This window comes from Ambystoma mexicanum, chromosome 1p (assembly GCF_040938575.1).
Source record: "Ambystoma mexicanum isolate Mex_15411 chromosome 1p, UKY_AmexF1_1, whole genome shotgun sequence".
Classification (NCBI taxonomy): Eukaryota; Metazoa; Chordata; class Amphibia; order Caudata; family Ambystomatidae; genus Ambystoma; species Ambystoma mexicanum.
In genome coordinates this window covers 965,382,939-965,404,998 of record NC_090921.1, presented here as the reverse complement: position 1 = coordinate 965,404,998, position 22,060 = coordinate 965,382,939, and the positions used below count along the sequence as shown (strand labels likewise).

At 44.4% G+C, this 22,060-nt stretch overlaps 1 protein-coding gene across 6 annotated transcripts in view; it reads left to right on the top strand.

Annotated features, from left to right (window-relative positions):
• The window catches only part of SMPD3 (sphingomyelin phosphodiesterase 3), a 1,269,436-nt gene that overhangs the window by 1,127,262 nt on the left and 120,114 nt on the right, over positions 1-22,060 (top strand). For all 6 annotated transcript variants that reach the window (XM_069653717.1, XM_069653704.1, XM_069653726.1 and 3 more), the window contains one exon: positions 21,839-21,994. In XM_069653717.1, coding sequence (XP_069509818.1) covers positions 21,839-21,994 — 156 coding nt within the window. The remainder of the gene's footprint in view (positions 1-21,838; positions 21,995-22,060) is intronic.

Sequence of the window (22,060 nt, the reverse complement as noted above, 5' to 3'; positions counted from 1 at the left end):
TGTCTTAAGCCATTGTTGATTAAAATTTGGGAGGAGAGATCCCCAACCGTGTTCATTCTTACAACTAGCCTAGTGTCTGTGTAAAGTTCAACAATAATGTTCAATAGATGCATTGGCATTTTTAGAGATTTTAGATTATGCCATAGCATTGGCCTGTCAACAAGGTCAAATGCCTTGCTAAGGTCCATAGATGCCACAAAAGTTTGACTCTTCCCCTTAGCCCATGCTTTGCTTTGGATACATCGCAAGACTAACCCACGACAATCCGTACCGCAGTTTTTCTTGAAACCCACTTGGTTCATGCTAAGTATATGATTATCATCCATCCACCTCTGAACATCAATCAATACCAAGGATGCGAATATTTTAGAGTCTGAGTCCGCTATAGCTATGGGTCTGTAGTTACTGGGCTCCAATCGAGAACCCTTTTTAAACACCGGGATGACAACAGACACCCTCCAAGATTGTGGAATGATTTTAAGTGTACATACGTCTTTGAAAAGTATACATAAGATTCTTGCCCATAAGAGAGGGTCAGCTTTTAGCACCTTATTACTGAGATTGTTTAACCCAGGGGCTCCTGTATTTTTAGATTTTATTATAAGATTCTTTATTATACCTACCTTACATCTCAATGTCCAAGGTGAAGGACTCACTCTATGAGGTGAGTAACATGGTCTTATACAACTTAGAAAAATGGCCTGCCCAGATGGCTTCAGGGATTGGATTTATCATTATTTTGACTTGAGTCGGGTCCACATTATTCATTAGTTGCCAGAAGTTATGCGAGTTCACCCCTCTCATTGCTCCTAACATCCGTTCACCATCCCGTTGAGCAATGATACATCTATGGCTCCTCAGCCAGTTTTTGTATGATTGCTTTACTCGTTTGATAGAAACCCAATGATCCAAACCGGCTATATTCAGTTTACATAGTCTGCTATTAAGTCCCTATTAAGTTCTCTTTTTATTTCGTGAACATCTATGTCCATTGCATGTTTGTGTTGATTTGTCTGAACAGATCTGCAAGGCTTATGTTAAAAAAAATCCTTAATTTTGGATCTAATGGTGCCGTTGAATTCTTTTACCGAGAACATATGCAAACGTTGTTCCAAATTTCTGGTTTCATATTCAGCGATGAGCGTAGAGGTAAATTTGTGTGTGGAATTAAAGGACCATTTAATCCTATTATTTGCGGTGTTAAGCAAAAGATCCTCCTTATAGCATTGTTTAGCCCTTTCGCAGATTAAAAGTTCAAACTCCATCACAAGCATACAGTGGTCACTTGTCGAGACTTTCTTCACTTCAAAACTTAACAATGAAAAACTCAATTTGGCAGTTAAAAAAATATGATCAATAGTGGATTTACAGCCTCTTGCATTCCATGTACATTGGTCATTAGAAATCTGCTTTAATCCCCACAATTCGGTGTATTTATGCCATAGGAATCCTCTGAGTTTCTGGCTACCAATTGTACAGGTTGTCATCTTGAGGTGCAAGGATTCTCCCATCAAACTGTACACATCACAGTCAGCGTTTAAATCACCTGCTATTATTAATTTGACCACAAGTGTTGTTGGTAGACCACTGATCTATTTGTTTACCTAAATCAATTAAGTTGATTTCCAGCTGTTGATCGGATAAGACATTTGCGTTCCAATACACGTTAATTATCAGTAGTGAGAAGAGATTCAAACCATCTCCCACCAAATAATCAGTTAAGAGAAACGATTGACCTTGTTTCCAAGTGTTTATTTTTTGCAGATATGGGGACTCCTTTGAGGCCTTGAGTATACCCCCCTTAGGTCTGCCTCTCGCACCTTTTGTGGCACATAGGTCCTCCACTATGAAATCTTCCCAGCCCACATGAGAGGTCAGCCAGGTTTCTTGTAACAAAATCAGATCAAAGCCATGTAAATCTAACATGAGGGATTTGTTGTTAAAAATATTGAAATTGCCACAAGAATTCCAGCATAGCAATTTCAAAGCATGATTAGTAACTATGCAGGTTTACCCAATTCCTTTAGATTGGAGATTGCGTCTCGCAAAGAAAGAGCCAACCATCTCCAATCCTGTTTATCTGCTACATCATCAGTTTTTTGATTGGTGTGATAGAAACTTCGTTCCTCACTTTCTTGCCTTGTTATCCCACCTCTATCAGGGATTTGTGTTGGAATAGACTGGTCCTTAAATGGGAAGATGTCAAAACCCATACGATGAAGAGCTTCTGCCTCCTTCAGTATCATTGACCGAACCAAGGGGGATGGGATCACCAATCTGACAAAATCCCATCTTCCCTTATCGATAAAATCGACCATATGAATATCTGCAGAGGTGATAAGGTTGAGTTCAGATATCTCCGCAAATAACGAGAGAATGTAGGGTCTATTTAGCGATTGCATTCGATCATCTTTAAATAAGGAGCATAAAATCAGACTCGGCATATGTGGAAGTGCCACAGGTCTGAGCTCCTGCAGATATTTAATATCGTTAGATGTTTTATCATTATGCCACCTACCATCCCCCCTTACATATGAGCGATAGTCCTGTTCATTCCTCTCTTCTTCTGATAAACCCTCATCTTTTATTTGACATTTCAACAGAGTATCTTTATTTCTAAGCCTCTTATTTTCTTCTACAATGTTATTCACATTTTTTAGGAGTTCACCAATTTGATCATGTTCATTGGCCAATTTATGCTAGTATCTGTGATCACTGTCTGTATGGTATCATATTGTGTACGCCCTGCATTCTGCATCTCAGTAGGAAGTGTAGTTTCCTTCTCATTTGTACGCAAACTCTTATTCGTGTGTTCCATTACTCTATCTTGTTCTTTCAATCTTTTATTTTCATTCATCAAATCCTGGACATTTCTGAGTATTTCCTCCACATTTGTCTCAATATCTGTGGGCGCAAGGTAAGGGTTAAGTGCTGCATCTGCACCTTGCCGGACTGATCTCTCATCCTGTTTACTACAAGAGTCTACCATTGTTGTATTTGTAAAAGGTAGTGTATTGATATTCGTAGTGTCTTTATGGTATAATCCGTGTTTACTGATTGTACAATTGGTCTTATTCGTCGCTTCACTACCTCCCCAGAGACCAAGAGTGTATGATTGTTTTTGACCTGTTCTATACCACTCATGTTTTTACCAGATCTAATAGGCTCCTTTGTACTTAGGCAGTCAGCTTCCTTATTCAACGTACTTATTGGACCTTTAAAGATTTTAAAAAATATCATTCAAACCATTTTCCAGTCTACTCGTGTTATCCGTAAGGGAAGCTTTTTTTTTTCTTCATAACCTCATACATTCCCTCCACTCCTTCTTCATATTCACTCTGAGTTGCCTCATCAGCGGATGTTTTCACAGTTGCAGCTGCATTCATCTGTGTGGTTCCACAATTCGATATCACACAGACAACTGCATCCGAAGCATCCTCATCAATCATGTGTTTTATATCAAGGTCTCTCATAAATTTTCTAGATGATTTGTTTCTTTGTTCTGTTTTTTTTACTTTGTTATTATTTTTTCACTTGATTTTTTTCTGCTCTAGAAGGCATAGTATCCCTAATAAGACCTTCAGTTAAGTCGTTGCCCTTAGGAATTATTTTGGGTGTGACAGTGTCCTTTTTCGCAGAGTTGGCCACAATTTCCGAAAATTTAGGGGCCACCATATTATTTCGAGATGTTTTATTTTTAAGCGGAGAGGGCACATCAGGCTGACCATTCCCAATTTCCACCCCATTTGTGTGGCATATAGATTTCAGATCAGCATTCCATGTTACCATTGTTTCCTTCACTATGGGGACTAACATGTCAGCTAATCCTATAGGCAAAGTCTCTATACATTTAACAATAGGTATGAGTAAACTCGGTAGGACTTTGGGAAAATTGTCAATAGCTGTTACCATAGAAGTGAACAAGTCATTATGTTTTCTAAGTTCAACCAGAATAGCTCAGTTGAAAATACCTACTATCGTCGTCATGTCATCAGCTGGTGGAAAACCATTTATGCCCTCCGAGAGTATATCGTATATGGGATCAGACATATTGTCGTCAGTAATAAAAATAGCCGGGGTGTCAGAGTCAAGAACGTCATTTCCAGCAACCTTATCCCCCTGATGTGGATTATTGAGTACCCCTTCTATCTCATAGTCAACAAACATTGGTTGGGAAGAGTCCATGACTACCTCCTAATTCCTAATTTCAACTGAACAATCCTGCGCACATTGTAACAATTCCTCTTCATCTGCACACAGTGTGGGCAAAGGAAGTGCCGCCGCACCAGCCAGGCTAGCCCTGCGGGTACTTACTGCAGTAAAGAAGTCCGCCCTATGGTCTTTACGTAGGGCGGCTAATTTTACTTTACCCATGTTGTAATTAGTTAAGATCACTCAATATGACCGCCAAAGGACTAAGGTATTGATATATACAACACCCAACTTCAGCGGTTATGAGGTGTATTTGGATTGCACCAAAAATTTAAATACCTGTTAAAGAAGCGTATTTCTGGTACTTGCTTTATCTTATGTTGCCCTCGCATCCAAAGCACATAATCGACGGGTCAGTTCCCCCTGCGCACACAAGATAGATTGGTGGTTAACCACACCCGCAACACGAAGCACGAACCGCGAACAGCAAACAGCGTGCTTTCGAGTGCTTCCGTGTGTGCGCGCGGGTGCGCTACACACACTGCTTTTGGGCTTTAGGTGGGCGGGCACCAGGGTGAGCTTAGCGTTGCGAGCCCAATCAGAAAACAGCTAGAAGTGAGTAAAAAAGAAAGATGTAGGTCAAGAAAGATTAGGAGGGATAGCAGTGTGTCCTAAACTTGCAATGTCAATGTCAATTGAGAGTGTATATTTACTTTCCGCCCAAATAGGTCAGGCAGCTTCCTGTGTGCCTGTAAAGGACGTCCGCTTCACCGTGGATTCAGCGCTCCGCAAGCGGCGTCCAGTCTGGCAGAATGGGAGAAAAAAAACGTCTGTGTCAGCATACAGTTCCAAAAAGACAAGTCCTTCCCAGGAAGCAGCATGCTTTCGAGTGCTTCCGTATGCGCGCGCGGGTGCGCTGCACACACTGCTTTTGGGCTTTAGCTGGGCGGGCACAAGGGTGAGCTTAGCGTTGCGAGCCCAATCAGAAAACAGTTTCCTCCCAGATAGGTCAAGCAGCTTCCTGTGTGCCTGTAAAGGACGTCCGCTTCACCGTGGATTCAGCGCTCAGCAAGCGGCGTCCAGTCTTAGAGGTTTTGTAAACAGAGCGAATGATGGGATTCTGTATTTGATGTCTTGGTCGCTCTGTTTAAGTTGGGTTGCATTGATATAGGGTCGCTGCGAGTTGTCTAATACAAGCCAGCTATCCTATTCCAAGTTATTCAAATTGAGAGATAGGAATCTACAAATACACAGGTTCCTGTTAGCATGTCGACATATGTTTCGGCCCTAATGACTCATACGGAACTCTCTCTTTTGCCGTTGGTCTGGATGTTAATATGGCCGTCTTCAGTACAAGGACAATGTTATTTTCGTAGTGAATACTTTCCCATTAGTAGGACATCTGAGAGTTCCTCCATTTCTTCGGGTCGTGTATGGTAATGGCACTTTCTTCAAATTCCTATAAAGATGCCGTGTATTCAAATTCGTTTCATACAATATTTCTTTCGTGTTTGAACATGACGAGCTGGTGAGAAGTAGAAGCTTCACTTAGCTCGAGTTGCAGTAGAGCTGTATTCAAAGTATGGGCACTTCCATCTAGTACTGTGGATGTGCAATGGCTATGACCGGAGGCACCGTCGAAGCATTCGGGACATAATACTGATTATAGCAAACAAAATGGCGGTGGATTGGTCTATACAACATTGTATAGCAGGTTGCCCCATAGACCCACTGATTGGTTGGCATTCTCACCCAACCTTGGACTTTTGGCTTGGCTAGCAGCACGTAAGGAAACCGAACCCCAGGTGCTTGAATCACGTCGGAGTATTCCTTACTTTATCAATTAGTCCATCATCTCTTATAAGACCGGCCATGAGCCAAGGTTTCCTGTCGGTAGTTGGCCTTGTAGCCTGCTCTCTGTTCTAGGACATTCAAGGGAGTGAATTCACATCACTATCTTCATCCAAGGATTAATTAATAGCCCTTGTTTGCGACTTCTATGTCACATGTGTAGAGACCACGAATATGACCATTTCAGCCTCTTATTTACTGCTATTTGATTTAATTATACTGAGTGCCATTGCCCCTCTTGGCCTCTAGAGACTTGCACACTCTAACATGTATAGGCTTTATACACTTTTAATTGTCTAATACTTGGCTCATGCTGATGTTTTCTTCTTTAATCTAAGAGAAATATGTCTCATCCATGGTTTATCCATCCGCCTCCCTTCCTGCTTTGCAGCTATTCCTTATAAATAGCATTCTTGATCCTAAGCCAACATAGACTCCTCTTTGTTTTGCACACAAAGCTGTTCTTGCAGCATCTCCTGACTCTGCAACCCTGACCTGTTTCTGAGGTAGTTGAATTGAATATTTACATGAGCCGACGTCAGTTTAACTATGGCCGTCGTTGACACGTTATATGTTCTTCTATAGCAAGCTTCTATGTATCTTTTCTACCTTGCATTACTGTGTATTTACACGTATTGGTCAGCAAGTTACTTTGTCTACTTTTGCATTCATGATTACTTTATTGTTTCGTACAAATTTCTCTTATTGCTTCAGTTACATCATCACTCTGAAGTATTTTCATATCGTTTCAGTATGTCCTCATATAGCTTCTTTATGACATCACTCTGCCCTCGTCAGATTTCACTCAGCGCTCCATGATGTCCAATGGTGCGTGCTCACATCATTCGATACTGCATCCTTCCACACTTTCAGTGCAAGGGTACATTCGATTTGGTTGTCTGAGTGCATACCGTTTCTCACACACTCAGTGAGGAATATACATAACACATGGAGTCTCACAGAGGGCCTTTCTCCTGCTATTCCAGTATGGCGGTAATGAGGGTGGGGGAGTTAGGGAAAATGCGTCCAACTGCTCCTCTGCATCTCTTCAGCCAGAATGTCACCTCAGGGAGAGAGAGAAATGACTTGGAGATCTGGTACCCCGTTAAAATCGCAGCATGTGGAAATGGGAAGCCCTTGCGCTCCCTGCAAGCATGGAGTTGCTTGTATCTTGCGGGCTTGAGTTCAGAGCAGTCAATCTGTGCACACATTTGTAGTTCTAAAATCTTTATAATCATACTTGACTTTCCACATTCACCAGCCATACCCCTCTTGCTACCACAAAACATGTGCTGGATGTGGGGGCAGACTACTTTTTTTTTTATTTATTTCCGGAATTTTGTAAGGCGTCCAGACCACTCGGAGAGGCATATCATGGACCCCTGGTAAAGGATGGAGGTGGAGTGCCCTGGGTGAGGGTGAGAAGGAGAGTACAAACCCGACACCTTTTACTCAGAAAGCTTCATATAAGCTCTGCTAATAAGTAATGGTTTCAGAGCCCATTTAACCAGGAGTATATGAGATATCTGCCATACAATTGTATTATTTGTTACTGTTATTTCGAAATTTTCCAATGAGCTACCTAAACTGGAAAGGAGTTAGGATGCTACACATACAAAGATGAAAATGAATTATAATAAAATTAACAGGAATATCACAATCATTGCTAGGCTGGAAACTAAACCAGCCCGCATGGAAAAGACCATGGGCCTGATTCATGGATTATTTGCGCAAAAAAAAAAAAACAGGATTTGTGCGCTATTCTACCTGCAAATCCCCATTAGTTAAACAGGGATTTGCTGGCAGAATGGCGCACAAATCCCGTTTTTTTGGCGCAAATAATCCATGAATCAGGGGCAATGGCTTCTCCTGCTATGCCGTGACATGCCATAAGTGGCCATCAGGACCACCAGGATGACACCAGCGCTCCTGCTGTTCAGGAAAGAACTGAAAAAGCCTACTCTTCAGGGCGTCCCTAGGCCTGCCTTCAGTAATTCAGCGCCCGGTTCTGCCACCACTCAAAACCCATTGTAAACTGCTCTCCTGGTCCTTGAACTCTTGTAAAGCGAGTTATTGCTCTCAAACTAGTTTTTTGCTAAATAAAACAAATACAAAACACAATAATTTAAAAACAAAAAGTAAAATCAGAAAAATTACATACAATCTAAACAACGAGAAGTAAGAACTAGGTAGAAAGAAATCCGCTCTAGCAAAAGGCAGCTTTGAGATTTCCTTTACAAAAGGAAAGCTAATGAATGACCTGAGGGGGAAATTGCGATAGGCAGCGACTTCCACTGCTGGAAAGCAGCTGCCGAGAAGGGCCTGATTACAGAAAACAGGCTATGTCTCAGTTCCAAATGTCCCTGGGCCCACTGGAAACCACCAAAGGACCAGCCTAACAGGCAGGTTTGGCCAGGGCAATGCTATGCCCAAAGTTTGAATTGCTTATAAAAACTGCATGAGTTACAATTGCAAGCAAACAAAAATAGAGGTGATACAGTCACAGTTACAGAAAGTTGGCACTCTGTGTGACTGCGGCACACAGGATAGCTGTGAAAGGAGCTAGAAGGTTTGTTGTTTTAAAGGGGAGCACATTCACCTCCGAAGAAGTGTCACTGCGTAAACAAGATTATGAACAAGAATCGTACAAATTATAGACATGAATAGAAAAGACATAATATAGAACCAACGAATTAGAAACCAAGGTATGAAGCTGGAAATAGTCCAATGTGTGATCCCAGTGCAGACACGCATCACCAGTCAGGCTGCGAGGTGAGCCCCTGCGAATCAGGCAGTGGATGGTGAAGGAATAAGGAAGATCAAGGAGGGACAGTGCTGCAAAGGCCGACCTTTGGACAGCACAGGGCATTCATTGATCCCATCTGTTACCATCCATCTCTATGTGCCAGGGTGTCCAGGTGTGCAAAATTCCAAGGCAGTCCAGGACAATGGAGGCAAATGGAGATGAGCACTCTAGCTGCAGATGGTAGAAAGAGCTGTGATTAGTACAGCACAACCCCAAAGTAGCAGGATCAGATTGCTCCAATTGGCCAAATGCACACCCCTCAGTGCGACGGTCGGTCAGTCAGCCAACAATGTCCCGAGTCTACCAGAGACAGTCACTTAAGAGAACGTGTGCAACTGGGAGAACAGCAGCAGCTCGCCTTATAGCAGGACACATAGGCCCTCCCAGACTCCGTCTTACTGACAATAGGGGATACTTGGGTAAAGGAAACAAGGAAGAGGAGCAGACCTGGCTTCAAATAGAACATGTACACTCTAGAGCTCCCAACCTCTGTCTCTATGGTAATGAATATCAAGAAGTTGAAAAAATTGAATACACTAATTCTAATGCTCCATTCCAGCAGCGGCATCTGGTTACCTAGGAATATTCATCTTTACTAACAGGGCACCACAATCCTGAATCAAAATAAATAGTACAAACGTATTCTTTATGTGTTCTAAAACAAAACCAATTTAAAATCATCAGAAAGTGACCATTGCTTAACAGAGTGACCAGTGCCTACCACCGCCAAAGTGACTAGTGCAAGGTACAAACAATGTTAAAACTTCATATCCAAATCACAATATATTCAAATTATACATGTTCATAAAACCATTTTTTGCTTCCATTTTAAAAGTCCACAGTTATGCGTTTAACAATTCCTCAAAGAGTACTTAAGTATTAATCTTGAGTGCATGCATTGGCAGGGTAGTATTTTGCCACAATAATAAGTTGATGTAAAAAAACACATGAATGTAGTTGTTTATATAGAACCCAACATGTTTCGTTCCTCATTTGTATTGTGCAATAAACTGAGGGAACTTCTTCAGGGGGAAAGAAACATGCAGATAGTCTATCTGGCTTATCTTCTGATAGTAAAAATGCGACACAAGAGACCCTTGATGCCACGTGGACACTATGCATTCATTCACTATTGCCGTAATGGAGTAGAGTGTATCTCTGTTCGATATTTTCTGGTGTCCAACATTGCTAAGTGAGTCAGACAGCGTCTCCTAGACCATACAGAGAAGAACACCCATTACTGAGGTTGTTCTTAAATCATACCTCAATTACTTATTATTAGTAAGTCACCTGCCTGATCCTCTAGGCAGGTGGCAGCTTCCATCCCCTTCAGCGTCCGTACATGTTTGCGTTCCCCCCATGGCTGACAACCAGCACTTCTCCAGCCCCCTCTCTTGCACCACTCACGTCCTTCTGGTGCATCGGCCTGACGGCAGTGCTCCCTGTCACCAGCCCCTGTCACAGAAATGCTGCAGGTGGTGCCATAGTTGGTATGGTCTAGTGCTTCCAGTCTTTCGGCCCGTTGCACCAGTTCACCATCCCACGGATGCCGGGGATCCAAGCCAGCGTGCCCTACCGCTCATGTGGTGGGACAGCCCTGGCTCTGAATAAGAGGTTTGATTTGTTTCAGAATTGTTACTTTGTAAAGACAGACTTTAAACATCTGTGCAATGCGAGCATTAGAGTACAAGTGCAAATCCAAGATGAAACCCTTAGGGACAAGTGGAGAAGAGGTGCCAAAAGCATAGTTTGAAGGGTTTGGAGCAGAGAAGGGAGGAGAGATGGAAGAAGTAAAAAGAACAAACTTGGAGCCCTGCCTAGACTTCTTATACTGGTACTTGATGCTTTCGAATAAGCTGCTGTTTTACCAAATAGATTTTTAGGCATCAAAGTGAGTATGTGCTCTAGCACCTTTAAGCGCCTCTTGTGCTCGATGGAATTATTAATAAAGATCTCAGACCAAATAACCGGACGACTGAAAGGATATGACAGAGTACTACTTTATTCTCAATTTAATAAAGCAGGGCAAACTGGCAGACATTGGCCTGATGCTTCCACACTCACAAACAAACTTGATTACACAGAGGTTTTATACCCCAATATGTGTCATGCTACATGGTATACTGTAAAATATATTGACAGGAGTATCAAATACGTATAATACTGATTCTAGTAGGACAAAATGGCAGCGGATTTGTCTATACAACATTGAATAGAAGGTTATCCATTAGACCTACTGATTGATTGGCATTCCCACCCAACTTTGGACTTTCAGCTCGGCTTTCAGCACGTAAGCAAAAGGAAACCCAGGTTCTTGAGTCACGTCAGATTACTCCCCACATTCCCAATTAATCCATGGCATTTCTTCAGTCCAACCAAAAGCCACAGTTTCCTGTTTGTTGAACTTGTGGCTTGCTTCCTGTTCTGGGACATTTGAGGGAGTGTAAGCACATCACTATCTTCAACCGAGGCTTAATGAATAGCCCTTGTTTTCGACTTCTTAATCACATGTGAGGAGACCACAAATGTGTCCATTTCGACCTCGTATTTACTGTTATTTGATTTATTTATGCTGGGTGTCATTGCTCCTCTTGGCCTCTAGAGACTTGCTCACTCCATCTTGCAGGAGCCTTACCCATTGTTAATTGTCCAATACTTGGATCTTGCAAATGTTTTCTTCTTCTTTAATCTATGAGAAATATGTCTCACGTCCATGGCTTATCCGTCTGCCTCCCTTTGTGATATGCAATTATTCCTTGAAATAGCATCCTTAATTCCAGGCCAATCTAAACTCCTGTTTATTTTGCACACAAAGCTAATTCTCCAATGCCTACTGACTCTGCAACCCTGGTCTGTTTCTGAGGTAGCAGGATTGATTCTGAACACAAGCCAGCGTCCATTTTCCTATCATGGCCGTCCTTGCAACGTTATGTTTTCCTCTTATAGCAAGCTTCTATATGTCTCATCTACCCTGCGTGATTGTGTATTTACACTTATTGGTCAGCAGGTTACTTAATCTTCTTTCTATATGATTACTTTATTATTTGGTACATGTTTCTCTTGTCACTTTAGTTACATCATTACTCTTAAGTATTTTCATATCGTTTCAGTATGTACTCATCAGATTTCACTCAGCATTACATGATGTCCAAAGGTGCTGGCTGACATCCTTCCACTCTTTCAGTACAAGGGTACATTTGGTATGGTTGCCGGAATGCATATCGTCTTTCGTATACTCGATGTGGTATAGGCATACAACATGGTGTCCCACATATAGCCCTTCTCCTGCTGTTCCAGTATGGCGGTGGTGAGGAGGCGGGAGCTAGGGAAAATGCATCTTCATGCTCCTCTACAAGTATCTAGAACTCACAGAATTCCCTGATATGTGGCTGGTTAAACAAGTCCAAAACCGCTTGCATGGAGCGCTGTCTTCCAGTAGTGCCTATCTTACCCAAGCCGGCCTGGGCAAGGGGAGGCACAGCCTTTGTAAGCCTAGGGTTCCTTAAAATGCTGAACTGTGGGTCCTTGATTCCCCCCCCATCCCCAAAGTCCAAGATACTTCCTGGTGAGGTAGTGAAGGGACTCCAAGTGCTGGAGAGAACCTGGAGGGGCAGTACAATACCCTACGTCACACTCCGAGAATCTCAGCTCTTGCAGTGAGAATGCTGTTGGCATACCCAACGTCAAACCATTGGGCCTCTTGTCATAATACCCCTCAAGCAACACTGCAAAGCACAACCACAGGGAAATGTGAGGGAGATATTGAATGCCCCAACCGGTGGACAGTCATAATATCGAAAAAAAATGTCGACAAAAAAATGTTGAAAAAAAAATGTCGACTTTCGGTTTTTTTAATTATATATTTATTTTAGGGGTTCGGGAGTTAAAAAAAGGGAAAAATTAAAAAAAAATTTAAAAAGGGGGGTTGGGGGGAACCCCCCCATTTAAAAAAAAAAATGCATTGAAAAAAAAAGTCAACATTTTTTTTTTCGACATTTTTTTTCGACATTTTGAATGTCGACATTTTTGTTGTCGACATTATGACTATAAACCGCCCCAACCATCGTGTTCGTACACAATGCCCCAATTGTACTCTGTGAGTAGTCCGCATCTCGTCTACATCAGCACGGTCGCGCTGCATTGAGGTTCAGACCGGTGTTCATAGGATATTGTTTAGGGTTGCAGAAATGCATATGCCCAGTCCAGGGATAAACAGTGAAGGAGATGTCTTGATGTTACAAGCTGACCTTAACTGTAATGTTCAGCCTGGTCTAACAGTAGTATAATTCTGGTATAGGACTATTTATCAGAATATTTGAGGGAATCAGCGTCTGTATCTCACTCCTTATATACATGGAACTGGGATATTGCTTTAGTAAAGACCTGAGATTTTAGGCCCTCTGGCGTCCATGGTGCAGATCCAGTTTGCTCATCTGCATTCACAAATGCCCTTGACCTATCTTGCCCCACTGAGTATTAGTTGATCACTTGCCCTCACTTATTTATTCACGTGTGGGTGCTAAATATGTTAATCAGGTGGAGAGGACACCCAGAGAAGGTTTGTCATAGTTATAAAGTGTCTGGATTCCATGAGTTTTACTAGGACTGTGGAAACCCTAGATATGCCTCGCCCTCCAAGCTGCGTAATGAAGGAATGTGTAGAGCAGCATCATCATTTGGTGATACATCCATGACCCATTTTGCCCCTCTGTGTTGGGTTGCTATATGGCTTCTAACTTCTTTTTCTGAAGGGACTGTGTAAAGTGGAGCAGCCATGGACAGAAGCAGGGCCCGATTGGAAACTCTGTCCTGTGTGATGCTCACAAGCTGCATTCATGTGTGGTCTTCTTGTCACCATAAGGACCACCTGCATTAAAAGAAAGACCCTCAGCAATGCTCAGAAAATTGATCAGCCTGTTACGTCCACTGTCATTACGTCTTCTAATGGAGAGCAGGATTGACAGCCAGTAGATTCATAAGGATGGCCAGCTGGTGAGGTAATTGGCCTTCTCGATTGCGTGAACACTGAATGATGTATTCTAGGTAAAATGCAGATAATTGGTCCTGTTGGTTTAGTGAGGAAACCATCCATGTTTCTATCAAGTCACTGGTTAATCGTTAGAAGTTTGATGATGGCATACACTCCCTATTTAAATAGATGTGTACGTTAGAACTGAAATGTATATATTGGTAGTAAAGAAAACAACAACACAGTGCTGTTATGGCTGGGGACGGGGGAATTCAACAATGGGGTGAGCCATGTGACATTTACCTTGGACATTTACCTTGGAGGAGCCACATGCAAAGGCTAGGGGAAGTGTTGGTGTGGGGAAGGTCCACAATCGTCGTAAAGCACTAACTAGAGGAGATCAATAGAGTATCGCCCAGAATCCCTCCCTCCTTCCCAACCCCTTGTGCTTCCCAAAAAGATTGAAGATCTTACATCGCATTCGTTTAGTCAACCGCACATGAGGTAAGCTCACACTATCCCCTCCACTCCACATATACCCAGCATAGCTTAGTCCCACATAGTATCCGAATACTAGGGACTGGTTCGCGCCCACCATGTGCCGGGCTGGTTCCATCCTGTATTCCGTGAACCAGAGAAAGATTGTTGGGAGACCTACACCAAGTCTCACCCTCGCGGGCAGCCTCAGGTCCTTCAAACATGCCCTCCCTGATCGCTGGGTTCTGACACCCTCGTCATTCCACCAAAGATAGCATCACTGACTTCCGTTGGGTAATGCGGAACCAACTTCCTCCTAGCTTTAAGATGGCAGACTCTGGTTCTAAACCTTTGGACCGTGCAAGGAAGGAACATGAGGAGTCAGCAAATCCAAGAGGCGGGAAAAATGAGTAGCAGGAAACGAAAGCACTCTGGTTCGCGATCCGCTCGTATAGGCTGAACACAGCCATGTAACTACATCACCCACATGGAAACGGGAACACTACACACAAATGAACTTTTCCTTCATCTGCTTCTCTACTGGAGAATTGCTTCGTGCTGATAAGATATAGATTGCAACACACAGCTTTGAAACATCACAGACCGTGTTGGAAATGTGCTTGCAACACGGCAATGGAAGTAATTCGCTCCATAATTTGCACACGACAAATTATCACTAGAGCCAATCCTTTTTAAGGCCTTGAAAAAGACCCATGTGGGTCGAAACACGTGTTGGCTGTGGCTCCACGCGTGTTTAGTTGTTTAAATTGTTGGCTTCATATAGTTCTCTAATTGTAATATACATTTAATCTTATTGACCTCACTTAGTATCGTTACTATTATTCTTAATCAGTATTATATATATATTGTACCAGTGTGTTATGCCAGAGGCACTTTGGTTCATTTATGGTTTATCTCCCATCTGGAGACAATAGGGCAATGGCGGCTGGGCACACGCAGCTTGGTACTTACATTGGAAAATCAGCATATCCAGTACTTTACCTACATAGCGCACTGGAACTCATGTTTGAGTGCCTTAACTATTGATCCAGTACCTGGAAAGCCTATGCTAGAGAGGAGGGACAGTTGGTGCAGGACCAAACTCCATGGTCGCAGGGAACAAGAGAGTCGTGGGACCAATCAGAAGCCTTATAACGAAACAGGGTGCATAGAAGCCCTGTGTGGGAACATCAGGGGATGGCACAATCAAGGCGACAACTCAGGAAGGTGTAAGTGTATCCAGAGAGCCAGAGAAGGAGAGACGCTTCATCCTGTTTAAGGGGCTGCAACTAAGCCGCTGGAGAAAACCATGGAAACAAGTAAGAAGGAAACGCAGTACCCTACTGAGCGCTACGTATCAGGCCCTGGCATGAGCTATATAAAAGGTCTGCACGCTCCCTTGCAGACTCTGGCAAGAGCTAGAGACCAGCAAGGGGGAGTCAGAACATGCTGAAGGTGGTATCGGGTAATAATGTCCATATATATATAATAGAGGGACAGGGGGAGCGGCGGTTGCGGGGGTGTTCCCTGCTCCCCTTGAGAAAAACAAAAGGTTTTGGGGGTTGCAGGGGTGTCCCCCGCATGTTCCATGTAATAAATTCTCCGCAAAAAACAGGCATTTTTTTGGCGAATTTTTTGCACAGCAACATTTTTGCGGGGACATTATCACATGGAAGCCTCAAGGTTCCAGCCTAGGAGGGCAGCCTTTGGCTGGCAGGCGATAATAACACAGACAGCGATCCTATCATGGGGGGAAGTGCTACGTGCAGGTAAGCTTAAAGTAAAACACACGTCAAGTGGGCATAAGCAGCGCATGCATAGACTCTGAAAGCCCGAAGTCGATCAGCAGAGCACCCACCTCGGGGACCCAAAGGAGAACAGAACCCACTTGATGACACCCTCCCAGATGGTCCTAGGAGGGCCTAGCAAGACAGGAGACATAAGGAGAAAGGGAATGCAATAGGTGTGTTGAAATCTCACAAGGGCCAGGGAATGTGTACATCAACAGAAGACATAAACTACACCTACTTCAAAACTGTGGCCTGAAAAAAATCACCCGCAGGGAAAAGAAGGCAGTGTTTTTGTATGTCACTGAACCACAGAAAGGAAACAGATACAGTCAGCCGTTGCTTTAAAGAGCATAATGGAAGTAAAATGTACAACCGATTGAGGGCCTAATTTAGAGTTTGACGGAAGCACAGAGTAAAGCACAGAGGCATAAGGGGAGCTATGCCTAGCCGGCCACGTCCCACTACACTCCAAGCGTGGACTTCCGAAGACCTCACGGTTTCCAACTAGTTCCCTGTGCTCTCAATGTGAAGTGGACAGAATAATGTCCCCATGTATGGAGCATTACTCGACTGCTTTCGTGGGAACTGGCATGACGTACCGAGAGGGCAGTTAAGAATGTAAGGGAATTTCACACATTATGTTTCAGTAAAGGGATGTGCGTATCACTTGAGCATACCGTGTATCCGTTTGATCCTGGTGCCCTGCCCACGGCATCGCACGTACTGATTTTAACAGCCTGCACCTGAGTTATGGGCCCGAGGGACATCCGGGAGCCCATACTAAGGACTAGAACCTCCTAGCACAGGCGGAAAAGACATTATAGTATTGTTTGTGCAACCTCCTCACACTCCCTGCCTCACCTCCTGCAGGGTTGAAGGGTGCTGTGGAAAGAGTGGATGCACCGCGAGGGGCAGGACCACTCTCTATATCTAGCCCCCGTTTATGAGGAAGCACAGGGTTTAGACATTAAGATTGGATTCTCACCTCGCAGTGCATCCACCCTTTCCAGAGCCCCATTCCAGATACCACAGTGCTGCGGCTGTACTCCACAATCACAGCTCACACGCGTACAAAATAAAAAGGAATTTGGGGTCCGGTGAATATGCCGTATTCTAACTCCTGCCAAATATTTCCTTCACAGGCACCATGGGCCATGCAAGGTGCAGGTGGACTAAGCTGTCGCCTAGGGCATTGGCCAGCAAGGGGCGCAGACATGCTTTCATCTCTTCTGTTATGAATTACATAATAGAATACGAGTTCGTGCAAGATTAGGTGCTGTGCCCTTCGCCAAAGAGAGGGCACCGCGCTGAAAACCACAGTGCACACTTCTATTCCACCCCACAAGGCATTGTAAACATACTTGCCTGCGACTGGTGTCTGTTCTTGGGGTGCAGCATTTCTAAGTGGAAGGTCAAAATGGAGGCCTGGCAGAGTGTCCTTTTAACATGAAAAGAAAGCCTGGCTTCCACTGAAGCAGTGTTGATTCCTGCTGGACTTGGACTATAATGAGGCAGCCATGAGTCAGGGCTCATAGGAAGGGTAAAGGGGGGCGTGGTGTATGCGGGGAAGTGGGTCCTCAAACACTGTTTCTAAAGGGAACTGGTAATCGCCTTTCATACACACGTTCAGAATGTGCTGGATAGAGTCGTGCTTATATCACGTTTATTCTTAGTTTTTTATGAGCATGAACAGTTTGACGGAAATGTATACTAAACGTAAACATGCTGGAGATGGCAGCCTCTTAAGCAATGACCCCATGATGTGTTTGTTTCAGTTCTTTCTCACAGCATAAAGGACATTTATTCATGCCATTTTAAAACTCCTGCATGAACAATTGACTTTCTTTTGGGCACTTATGCTACTTAAATCTTGTAAAAATAAAAAAACGGGTACATTAACAGGAGCAAACACTGGAAAATGTTTTTTTGTTTTTTAAAGTTAGCAATGAAACATTACGCAATTAATTAGAATCTCTATATAAAAATAACTGGGCTGCTTTTTCCCCCAAATAATGCTAGCGAACATTGCTTTGAGGTCACTGCAGGAAAATTATAATGTTTTCCTTACGAGAGGTTCTGACTTCCAAACTAGGATCACTTTAAAGCAGCAAGCTCTCGATGAACGGAGTGAGGGTGGGGGGCACTGGTGATGCTCTGGCCAGCAGTGTACTTGTGCTGCAAAGGACAGGTTGTGCTCTGCTTAGCCCCTCTATTCAGGAGCAGGCTGCTATTGGCTAGCAGGCAGATTAGGTAGGTTTCGGAGCGTAGATAATGATGTGTTATTTATACAGCGCTTTCGCCAAAGCGCTGCGCTTTACATATAACATATTTACATACAATACCACCCAACTGAAGTTGGTACTCCTTTATTGACATCGGAAGGGTGAGAGGCTGAGGTGGCCTTGCCGGGAATCAAACCTGTGAATTTCAGATCACACGCAGATCGCAGCAGCGAGCGCTCAACTTGCTGAGCTATAATAGATTTGCTGCATTAGGAAATGGCAATGCCCTGCAGCTCATCTCACTGTGCGAGCAGATTGGGAAGAGTACACATGTGCACAGGCCCACTAACCGCCACGTTAACGGCCTCATCCCCAATCAGTTCAACATTCCGTCTCCACCGACAGACCCCAGGTAAGACGGAGAACTGGTGTTGAGGGATTGCTGGCACCGAATGCCTGAAGCTACTGTCTATGTGCAGTGTGCCCCCCAGTACCTATCCCATGATCACCAGGAAGTGCTGATGGCAGAGAGTGGCATTTTTATGGAGGAAATCGCAGGGCAGGCTGCCCAGGAGCTTCACCCCATGCTGTATCTGTTCCTTGCGAATGACTCGGCATGACATGACAATAATAAACATAATAGTTAATTCTGAAACAGTGTGCCATGTCTGGTTCCACGGCTTTAAAATATTGGATTACCGAATATAATGGTACTTAACTCGTCGCCACCACCGATGGATTCAAACTTGCAAAGTGCACTTTGGTGCCATGGCTGAGGTATGTGGCTAGGGAGCGACCTCGCGGGCATGCACTGCCAGCCGTTATGTGGCGAGGAAAGCATGTATTGGCTCCGGGTACCCATTTGTGAGGGAAGCTTGCAATGTTGTCCCTGCCAGTGCTGTGCCTGTTTTTGAGGGGCGATTGCCCTTGCTTTGCTAATGCTGCACATTTAGCCAAGTGTGAGGGAAGCTTACACTGGCCCAGCCCATACTGTGCTCACCAGAACTATGCTGCTCCAGATGTGAGAGCAGCTTGACCCCCACCCAGTGCTTGCACTCACCTTGCCAATTTTGCACCTGGTTCTGTGTGCAAGTATAATTTGCACTAGCCCAGCCCTTTCTGGACCTCTTATCATTTGGTAGGGAAGCTTTCAGTGGCCATGGCTCTGATGTACTAGTCTTGCACTAGTTATGGCCATGCAGTCCCTGTTCGTGCGGAAAGACTGGACAGGCACTGTGCAGGCTGTATGTGCTTGTGAGGGACGCTTTGACCTACCACGCCCAGGCAGTACCTGTTCAGATTGTTTGTGATGCCTGCACTTGCTGTGCTGATGTTGCCCCTTTTTGTGAGGGAAGCTGACACTAGTCCCACCCATGCTGTACTTGTCCTGTGTGTGCGGGGAGATTGTGCCGACACTGTCACCTGTTGCATTAACGAGGGAAGCCTGTACTGTTGTCCATGCTGTACCTGGCATGTGTGTGTGTTTTGGAATAAGGGGCCTTTTTGGATTCAGGGAATGCTATAGACCAGGGTAAACATGATTGAGGGTGCGGCAGAATGACATTTTGGGCCGCAAATATTCTTGCACTGCTCTGCAGGCACGTACACGCACCCACCGCGCTGCTTGGAGGTGAGCGCTTTAGTTCGACCTGGGAGAATCGGTCTAGATCAATCTGAAGCTTTCTGATTTGTTGAGAAAAGTGTGATTCAAAGATATTGAGGATGTATGAGTACTCTGTTATGGTTCTGGGTGTAGTGAAGGCCTAAAGCATGCTTTACGTCCAGTGGCAGAATAAAGCATGGGCCTCAGCAGTCTGGAACTGTTTCTGGAGCATTTGAAAAAGAGATGTCGATATTGGCAAAAGCCTTCATGCTGATTCAACGTTATCTCAAATGAAAATAAACCTGTTGGGTTTCTCCCTTTGCACACCACATAACACACAGCCACAACCTGCCGCCATTTGGTGTTGCTAGTTGAAAGCCAGGCGTCTCTAATTAAGAGAGCCACCAGAACGGTCTACCTCAACCAACTTCCCCAAAAATCTACTCTGATACCCAAGGGTGTCCCCAGCAGCGTCTCCACAGGTGGGGCGTCTTTCTGCATACCGCCCATCCTAATGCCTCTTTACCAGCCAACGCGATGCCCCGGAGTAGCCGAATTCAGCCTTCAGCTTCCGGTCTATAAGCCTAAATATAATAAATAAATAACTAGCGAAATAAAGGCATATGCAAGAGTTTTGTTGTAATATGTCCAGGCGCGTGTGGAATGTTGATGGCTGTTCAGGCATCAACATTCCACATTGGCCAGTTGGTTCCTGGATCCTCTGGTGGTGGCTGCTCACCTTTGGGGTCCATACAATAAACAGTTAAACTCACTTACCATGTCCGTGGATCTTGTCAAGTTTCTTAAACAGCAAAAACATCAGCAAGTCTCCCGGCTCCCCATATCCAGGGTTTCCTGCAGTGTGGTGGTCCTAAGAACTGGGAGAGCCAATGTTTCTCTTCCCAGATCATTGCAGAAGTTAGTTTGCCACACAAAATGCCAAAACAGTCATGGTGGCCTGGTGTAAACTAGAGGATGGCAAGCCATTGCCCAGGACCCATAAAATGCAATTTTAGAAGATATTGAGGGGCTTCTTGCAGCTGTCTTTGGCTTCAAACAGTCTATACTCGAGCTAGTCATCCCTCAGATCAAACAGGTCGTGTGGTCCAATCTGGAGAGGGCAATGGGCGCAAGCATGCCAACACTCTTATACACAACGTCTAGCGCACTAGGACCTTTGGGCCATCACCTCTTGAACGCATTTCCCTCTGTGTCTGGCATTCAGCCACCTGCAGTGTTACCTAGAGCAGATGCAAGCAACACTCAGCTTTCATATGAAGCTTCAGTCATGTGCCGTTATGATTGGTCTGTAATCTGGTGTTCCAGTAGCTATTAGGCACCCAGAAACAGATGCAAACGTTTTGCCGTGGCACAATTTCTTGCGGCGGTCAATTCGGCCATGAAGGTAATTTTGACGTGGCCAATACCAGCTTCATTAAAAGCTCCCAGACACCCCCACCCTGCCCCTACTTACCTTTTGGCCGTCTGTGCATGTTGCTACACTGCCGCGTCGGATCCATCCCTCTTACGCGGGTCAGATCCGAAGCCACAGGGTCCGCTTTTCCCTTTTTCTTTTTTTTGGTCCCCTGCCTCCAGAACTCCGTAAGCGGGGGACACCCCTGCTATCCCCAAAGGCAATCACTACCAAACATGGGGAGCGGGGAACCCCACCGCTACCCTCGCTTCCCATGTTTGGTAGTGATTACCCAAATTGGTTGTTTCAAAACGACCAAATGGTACTGCCCAAATTCGGCCAGTTGTACCATACGGTCAATTTGAAACAACCAATGTGGGTAATACCCCAGAAACGGCTTCACAGGTATGGCAGCCACTATGCAATGTATTCACAAATCTTTGGGTTGTAGCAAATGCTTGTTATACATCCTCACCATTAAAACACTGCCATTCTGGTGTCTAAAATGCATGATGACTATGGTTTTAATGTTTTGCTGCTGTTTTTTTCTCCAGGAGATGCCACTGTGCGCTGTGAGCAGTTGGACCTGCTCCAGGACTGGCTGACTGATTTCCGAAAATCTACCTCCTCCTCCAGTACAGCCAATCCAGAGGAGCTGGTGGCATTTGACGTCATCTGCGGTGATCTGAACTTTGACAACTGTTCCTCAGGTAAGGAGGCCCTTATTTTTCCTTTTCTGTTATATACCTCCAGGACGCCACACAATGGGCCTCATT